The sequence below is a fragment of the Varanus komodoensis genome, unplaced genomic scaffold (assembly GCF_004798865.1).
Source record: "Varanus komodoensis strain SLA01 unplaced genomic scaffold, ASM479886v1 scaffold25, whole genome shotgun sequence".
Lineage (NCBI taxonomy): Eukaryota > Metazoa > Chordata > Lepidosauria > Squamata > Varanidae > Varanus > Varanus komodoensis.
In genome coordinates this window covers 9,309,008-9,317,381 of record NW_025335661.1, presented here as the reverse complement: position 1 = coordinate 9,317,381, position 8,374 = coordinate 9,309,008, and the positions used below count along the sequence as shown (strand labels likewise).

The 8,374-nt window shown below is 36.9% G+C and overlaps 1 protein-coding gene across 3 annotated transcripts in view; it reads right to left on the bottom strand.

Annotated features, from left to right (window-relative positions):
* Positions 1-494: 494 nt before the first annotated feature.
* ZBTB38 (zinc finger and BTB domain containing 38) overlaps positions 495-8,374 on the bottom strand; it is a 35,763-nt gene continuing 27,883 nt past the window's right edge. For all 3 annotated transcript variants that reach the window (XM_044432984.1, XM_044432983.1, XM_044432982.1), the window contains one exon: positions 495-8,148. In XM_044432984.1, the coding sequence (XP_044288919.1) occupies positions 4,528-8,148 (3,621 nt within the window). In that variant the 3' untranslated portion in view covers positions 495-4,527. The remainder of the gene's footprint in view (positions 8,149-8,374) is intronic.

Below are 8,374 nucleotides of genomic sequence, written 5' to 3'. Positions count from 1 at the left end.
TACTTCTAGCACAGGAAGCATGATGCTTCTACACCCATTTAAATGATAATAGTGAAAGTTTTTACATGGGTTCCTCCCAAGAAGAAAAAAGGCAGGATATAATAATAATGAAAATGAAAATTAACTAGTCACCATTTTGTGAACATCATTTAATTTCCACCCCTATAACAAGATTTGAAATGTAAACTTTGCATAACCACACCAATAGGCCTGTGGGATTTTACTATTAAATTAATGTAAACCTTAAAAATGCACATGATCTGAGGCAGTGAATTATGATCGTCTCCATTTTTAAAGCATCAGAATAAACCACTTTCTTGAGTGCAGTTCCTTCAAGAGTGACAAGCTTCAGGATAGTAGGCTAAGTACATTATGCAGAAGTTAAAATAAGTAAGTCTTTAAAAAGGTACTAATTTAGAAATAAAAAACTGGTCAGTTTAACAAAAGCATCCCATTACTATATTCATTAATATTGTTAATATTGCAAATTAAGATTCTTTTCATAGGTCTGAACATCAGATTTTAATTGTTTTTTTAAAAAAGCAAAATACATATGCCATTATGTAGCAAATTACTGTCCTTAACAATATGTACCATTATTTAGACTTGTTTTAATTCTAATTTGGTCAATAATACTTTATCCATTATGCTGATATAGTAAAATTTCAATAATGAATTATAAACATGACACCGCCATCTTAAAACTGCTTTGCTATAAATTGTAGCGAACGGACAGAATTACAAAGTTATTGTGTTTTATCAAAATATACAAAGCCCTCAAACATAACAGAAGCTATTATTTCCCATATGAATTATACAATTATAGAAAATACTTGTAAAAGTATCACTATGTATAAATATTACACATTATTGGCTTTGGTCTAGAATCATTAGCATATGCATCATTTTAGAAAATGTCTTAATTTATCTATTTGAAATACCTCACTAAAGTGAGACTATTTTTTTTAATTTTAAAAGGATCTGACACCAAAGCAGCTAAAGAACAGCCCCAAAATGTTCTCAGTATACAATTAACATCTTTCAATACTGATATCAATTGTGGGATATTTTCTTGCAAAACAACAAACAGTTATGCTTAAGATAAGTATATGTTATTTGCTTACTGCAACCAAAGATATTTAGTTTAAATAATGCATAAACATGAACCTACAAGGTCAGTGTCAGGTGTAGTTTTATGGATATTCTTTAAAGCATACTCATTTATATAATAGAATGTAGACCGCTGGCCACTTTCTGCTTTTTTTAGCCTTTCTGCAATTTTGAAATATATTGTTGTACTAAAGGCTTCACGTTCTCTTATTTGATACCAATCCAGTATACTTGATTTTTAAAAATCTTGTCTTATTGAAAGTTTCTTTTAATACCTTGGCTTTTTAAATTTATTTGTATATCAACCCTACATTAATCTGTAGCACTAGATCAGGCTAAGCAACACATGGACCACCAGCGCTGCCTGCCCTCTTGTATAACCTCCCTTGTTCTTGCAGCCCCTGCTGCTGCTAAATTTGGTAGTGTGGTTGTGTCTGCAATTGCTGAATTTAGTGACACGGTGGGAAAAAAAATTGGCAGCTTGTAGAAATTAAGCAGCAAAGCTATACAGGGTCATTGTCAAATGTAATTTGCCCTTTCTAAAGCTCCCTAGTGTTTTGCTACCAAATTTCAGCGGCAAACTGGCAAAATAAATTTTGCCACTATGCTACTCAACGTAATTTTTGCCTCTAGGAAACTCAGCAGTAGTTGCAGGAATGTGACAGGGGAACAGGGGATGGAAAGTGGTCCCTGTATCCCCCAAATTGGCCGAATTCTTTCCTAGATATGTGGCTATGAAGTTGGAGTCAACAAATCTTCACAAAGCAGGATATTTGTTGTCGCCTTAGACAACATGGACAAAGATTAGAGATATTCTTCAGCAGACAAATGTTCATTGTTTGCTGAAGAATTTTTGAAGGATGACCTTCTAATTTATATGAATTCTCTTGTTGATAGCTTGTTGAAGCATATAATCCAATGTTTTAAGGACAAGAATAGAGTGTTAGACTGAAAGACTGCAGAATATAGGGCTGATGTAAGCAAGGAAATTTATCCCTTATAGCAGGAGGATTAGGCTTTCAATTCAATATTGACTTAGATGAGTATGAAGGAGCCCCAAAACAGATTTCTGTAGACTTGGCAGAGGTGTGAATTCCCTTATATGGGAGTCAGAAAACTACTCTGCCTCTTCCTGGTATGATGCAAGCAATCTGAAGTCTCGTTAGATATAGTTAGGCAGTGTACCTAAGCATCTAAGGTTCAGAAAGGGCAGGAAAAAATGCTTCCTGAAGAGTTATAAAAATCAGATTTGTAAGGTTCAACAATGTCCACATTTATTAAGGATTCCATGAAGTCCTGAACCTCTGTTGGGCAATAATGCACTTCTGTAACAACCTAAACTTTTCATTCTATCCAAACATTAAATAAGAGAGAAGCTGCTCAACAAAATAAAGCAAATGAAGAGATTAAGGGAATGATCCTATGGTTCCTAGATGGCATTTGGTGGGGTGGGGGACATAAGATAGTTCAGATTCCCAGCTTTTAGATCAGGATCAGAGACAGTACCCTGACCTTGCATTTCGGAACTGGTGCTCCGTCTGATCTCCTTTCCCTTTCTTCTTGTAGCTGGTACAGAAATAAGGGTCAGATAAGCAACTTGGGTGGTGGGAAGGGAGGAGACTGGAGTGAACAGTATTCAAGGTATCTTGGATCACTCCTGCTTCTTTGCTTCCCCTTTTGAAATGGTGTCATCCATGTGGGAGAAGCTGGGAGGCAGAAATTGCTTCTCCCAGTCTACTTGGATAAGCATTTTCTTCTGAACTATACCTTCATTCATTCTGATGGATTTCACCCTAAAGTAATATTGAAACATCAGTGATCAAGTCTTTCATGACAGTTCCAATAATCCTTGATGTTAGGAATGGATTGTCTGCATTCCATGTAGTTTCTGCAAACTGGTAAGATAGGTTTGCATCAAAGTACAGCATTAAGGGTTTCAGGAAATGGATAGTCTGGGAGACAGCGAAATGAACCCATGTTGAATGCTATGGATATGATATGCACTTCATGCGATAAGAGTAGACTAACAACTCTATAATCATAATCACATGATGACTATACATATATTCACTTGATGACTATGCATGTAAAACCCAGTGACAGTCAGCCTAGACTATAATTTAGTAGTCAAGAATGCTGACCTTGGATTACATCGAAGAACCAAAACTAAACCCACCTTTCCATGGATGCAGCTGTATATCTGGAAGAGGATCAGCACAGGCAAGGATGAACAACTTGTGGCCCTCTTAATCATTTTAACCCACAATTTCCACCAATAGTGGCTGGCATAGCTAGTGGAGATGGGAGTTGTAAGCTAAAACATCTGGAGGGTTACAAGTTGCCAACTTCTGGCATGGGGTCAATGGGATCATGTTCCATCTTCCTTTTCCTTGCCTGCAGCTGGGGCACATGCAAGTTTTAATGGGAGGCCCATGCATAGGCCGTATATTAACATCCAGCCATCCTTTTCCTTCCTTGGTCCATCCCAGGTCACTCTAACTTGAAGGTCAAGTAACTTGTAACCTAGAAATGGCTATCCATAGGAGACAAGTATGGGGTTTTCATTGGAAATCATGTCCTGAATGTTACAGTGTGAATGTGACCAAAGACGAAGAGGGTGATGAAGGAAAGAGCATTCTGTTACACCTTGTATCAGCTGTGCCCATGGAGAATAGGTCATGCTGTAATCAGTTAAGCAACTGAATTGTTGATTAAGCTAGATGCTTAACAGCTCTAACATATAAGGAGCTTGTGATCCATTGCTGTAGAGTATTAACAATATAAATGTTCATCATTATTACTATTATTCCTATCCCTCTTCACACGGCTGTTCTCTAACAGCATATTCAGATTTTAGAAGAGTTGGATGTACATTTTCAAATAACACATTTTAGAATCTTTACCAGATGGTGTAGTGTACATATTAAACTATGGCTAAATTTAACTTCCAAATTACAGTATTAAATTTTGCACAAATTAACATTACATTTCACTGAGGAATATAGGGTGTGGTTTTTTCTGTCTCTAGCATAAATTCTTTAACATTGTTATACTTTCAATCTATCTATTTTATCTCTTCATCCAGAATAGTTTAGATTCTTAATGAACTAGTCATAAATAATAAGTAATAAATTACTTATTTTAAATGGTTTAATTTAGTCATATTCTCATTTGCCTCTTTTTAAGTATAGCTGTACTGTGGAAAATCAATGTCTGCTTCAGCTTCTGTTAGCCTTCACACTATGGAGAAATTTCATACAATTTCCATTTTTTTTTGCTTTTATGGCACATTTTTCATGTAATCAATATTTATATGCAGAAACAATACCTCACATTTTACAATCTCCATAACTCTGGACATTCCCCTTCTCCCAGCCTAATATCTTTCTTCTATTTTCTTTAATCTGTTGTATTTCTTCATACTGAAAGTCCTGATACGTGTTTTTGAATGTTACTTGCTTCATGCCTGTCTGCGTTAATTATATTTTGAGTTTGTAAAGGTTTTGTTGTTTCCTGTCCCTCTGAAACCATGAAATGTTGACTTATAAATGTCTTAGTGCTTTCTTTAAATAAGCAATCCTTTCTATCCTCCTGCTTGGGGGCTTTGAATAAATGCTTCTTCTGGTGCATTCCCAGAGCAGCTGCTGTCTTGCAAACCTTGGGGCACTGAAAACATGCATATCCTTTCCCAGTATGCTCACGCTTATGTCTTTGCTCATGATTCCTTTTGGTAGAAAGATATAAGAAACTCTGAAAGCAAAACTGACAATGATAACGCTTTTCCCCCGTATGAATTCTCTCATGTATTTTGAGTGTTTCATTTAGGGTGAATGCTTTGTTACAATAGCGGCAGACAAACTCCTTGACACCTAGATGGGAGCGTTCATGCTTCTGTAAGTTGCCTGAGATAGCAAAGCTCTTTCCACAGGTTTTGCAAGTATATGGTTTCTCTCCTGTATGACATCGCCTATGCATCCTTAAAGCAGATGGGCTCTGGAACCGCTTTGAGCATAACTCACAAGCGTAAGGCTCCGGAGTAGTTGTGTCCCAGTGTAAATGATCCTGGGTTTCTTCAGTAGAAGAAGTCCCCCTTGTACAGAGCTCACAGTGCAGATTAGGCATTGTTCCATCATCTGCTTGATTCTTTTCTTCAGGAAGGTTCCTAAGCGCATAATTTGTGACAAATGTCTTTTCACTTTCTCTGCAAGTATCTCTGCTCTTGTACTTTTCTCTCCATTTTGCCTTTCTAATTTTTCTTAGCTGTTTAGATTTCTTTTTTGGTTTGTAATTGTAATATGGCCGCCATGGTTTATCATTGGCATCATGGTCACTCACATCATCACACATTTCATTAAGTTCAATGTAGTCCGAGCTACAGACTCGAGACATGCTTCTCTCTCTTTTCTCCCTTTCTGTGACCTGAACGGTATGCTCTTCCTTGGATTCATATTTTGATCTTCTGCCTTTTTTGTAAAACAATTTGGAGCCCAAAATTTGTCTTTTCACAATGGCTTCATTTCCAATTTTAACTGTGATTTGACAAAGAGGAGCAACATTGCTATCAGCAGAAGTCCCTGGTAATGCAGGTTTTGCAATGTAAGTTTCAGTCTTACTTGAAGGTTCAGACATGTCAGTAGGTGTGTTAGAAGACATTCCTGTATTTGCCAAATATTTTAACTCTTCTGATGTTCCTTCTCTGCTGTATAGTGCGATTTTTTTCTTTTCTTTATTGCTTCTTGTTCTAACATTGCTTTTGCTATCATCTGACCCTTGTGTATGTTCATTGCTTGTTACTTGGCTGATTTTAATATCTGAGGTTCCTGTGTTGCTGTTGCCTCCTGTTGTGTTGACAGCATTACTGTGCATTATTACAGAGGAAACTCTACTACTATGTACTATCACAGAAGAAGCTGAATTATTATAATTAATAACAGAGGTTGAATTTTCAACAGCATTGCTACTGCTAATTGTTGACAAAGAGGAATTGTATTCCTGAGGCCCAGTGTTCAGTTCAGTGGAGGACAATGGCCTTCCAGTAGTATAATTATCACTTTGAAGGCCTGCTTCTGATGCACCCGCTTCCCAGGAAGAAATATTTGGAGGGTTCATAGGTACTGCTGTTGCATCATTACATGAAGATGAATTCAAGGAAATAGTTGTGTTTGATAACATATCGTGTGCAAAATCCAGTGATGGTAGTTCAGCAGTGACAGTATTCTGAAGAATGCAGGTACTAGAAGGGGCTTCATTAACTTGTATGCTTGCTTGTATGCTTTCATACGATGTGTTTCTATAGCTTTTATATGGTGGCCTTTTGCATTTCATAGGCAAAAGCCTGTAAAGTTTGTAAGGATATACACTTGCTTTCAAGCTCCCATTAGCAGTTTTCTTATTTACTCCAACCCGGTGGTCAATAGCATGGAAAGATTTCTGGTGGTTTTTGAGTATGTAGTATGTCATAAAGGTCTCAAGGCAGAAGATGCACTGGTAACGCCGTTCTCCTGTGTGCCAGATTTCATGTCTGGTACGGTATTCTGCTAAAGCAAATACTTTGTTGCAGTAATGACAAGGGTATGTTCTCCTCCATGAATGAACATTTGAATGTCTTCGGAGGCTGGACAAGGTGACATAGGTACGTTTGCAAACAGTACATGTATAAAGTATCTGTCCATCAACAACTTTAACAAAGTGGTCTGTTTCTGGCTTTGGACAGTTTGTGATAGGAAAATCAGTAAGCTCATTTTGCGTCACTGTGGGCTCTGGGTTTATATAGGAAGTGCTAGTTTTACCATGTGAAGCAGCAAAATTATCTAAACAGCTTGGCTCGTTTTCATTTTGAACACATAAACTGTCCAACTCCCTACATACTTGCTCATGTGTCTCTAGTCCAGAAGTACTCTCAAATTGTTTGCTACAGTATTTGCAGACTAAAGGTTCTTGAGGTTGTGAATGAAGCTGAAGATGGGTGCTGAATTGAGTTCCATCACTGAATGTTTTAGCACAACAGTTACAGTTATAAACATGTGGAATGACTGTGACTATTGATCCAGAAATATGATCTGATTTATTTTCATCTTCCTTTGAAGAAAGAACATTGCCAGTATCTGGGTGGGATTTTTGAAGAGAAAAGATCTGATCATTTGCTGCTTTCTGGTGACCTTCTCCACTGCTTCCCTTGTGGGTTGATATTTTTATTGTAGATACATCAGTGACCTGGGTGTTGAAAACAGCCTTTGCTGTGCTATTTGTTTGCATTATTGATTCAGCTGCAGGTACTGATTGGACAGCTTCAGAACCATCTTCACCTATTTTAGAAAGGAGAGTGTTTTCATGATAAAAGGAATTTTGTTGAAAAGCATCACAACTCGTAGTAACGGCATAGGAATGTTCAGCTAATGTACTGGCTCGCTCAACATCTTTGCAAGCACTGTTCTTGTCCAGACCAATACTGGATGCTTTATTTGTTTCAGGCATTTTTTTGAAACTTGCTCTCAGGTCAAGAGGAGAAAATAAATTATTACTATTCTCCGATTCAAAAATTGAGTATGCATTTGTGATTCTTGGACCATTTGTGATGGCTGAGTCTTCTTGTCTTTTTTCTTCTTTCACTTCACCCTTTTCAGTATTGCAAAATGAATACAGACAAGGAGAACTTGAAAAACTCTTCTCTGAAAGATCTTCCAGAAATGATATACCCAGTTTTTTCCCTGCAGCTGCAAGGTCTAAAACACTCTCCTGTCTTTTAACTATTACTGTGGAACTATAGATGTAATTAAGTATTTCTGTGAACACTTCAGCCTTGAGGTCATCTAGTTCTAGCACATGTCCAGAAATACAGATTGCCCGACTCCAAAATATATTTTTGAAATAAAGGCTCGAAGCAGCCAGGACATTGCTATGGGCCTTAAATTTGGTGTCTTCCACAATTATTGTGACATCACATAAAACACCTCGAATGCGTTGTTCATTTAAGATGGAGAGAACCGTGTCACTGTGGAAGTCATCCTTGAGATCCTTGAAGTGAGACATGATGGTCATCTGTTTAAAATTAAAAAATAAAAATAAAAAAGTTAACAGGATCAAGTGAGAATTTGTTCTGCTCATTAAAATTCAGTTCTTGTTTTGGTGACATGGAAATTTCTATATATTATTTCTGTATATCTGTTTCTATATATTTCTAGTATTATCCAAAACTTAAGGTAACATTTTTCTATTTCTCTTACAGAAACCTTTGTGAATCTGTATCTATCAGTAGTTCAGTGAG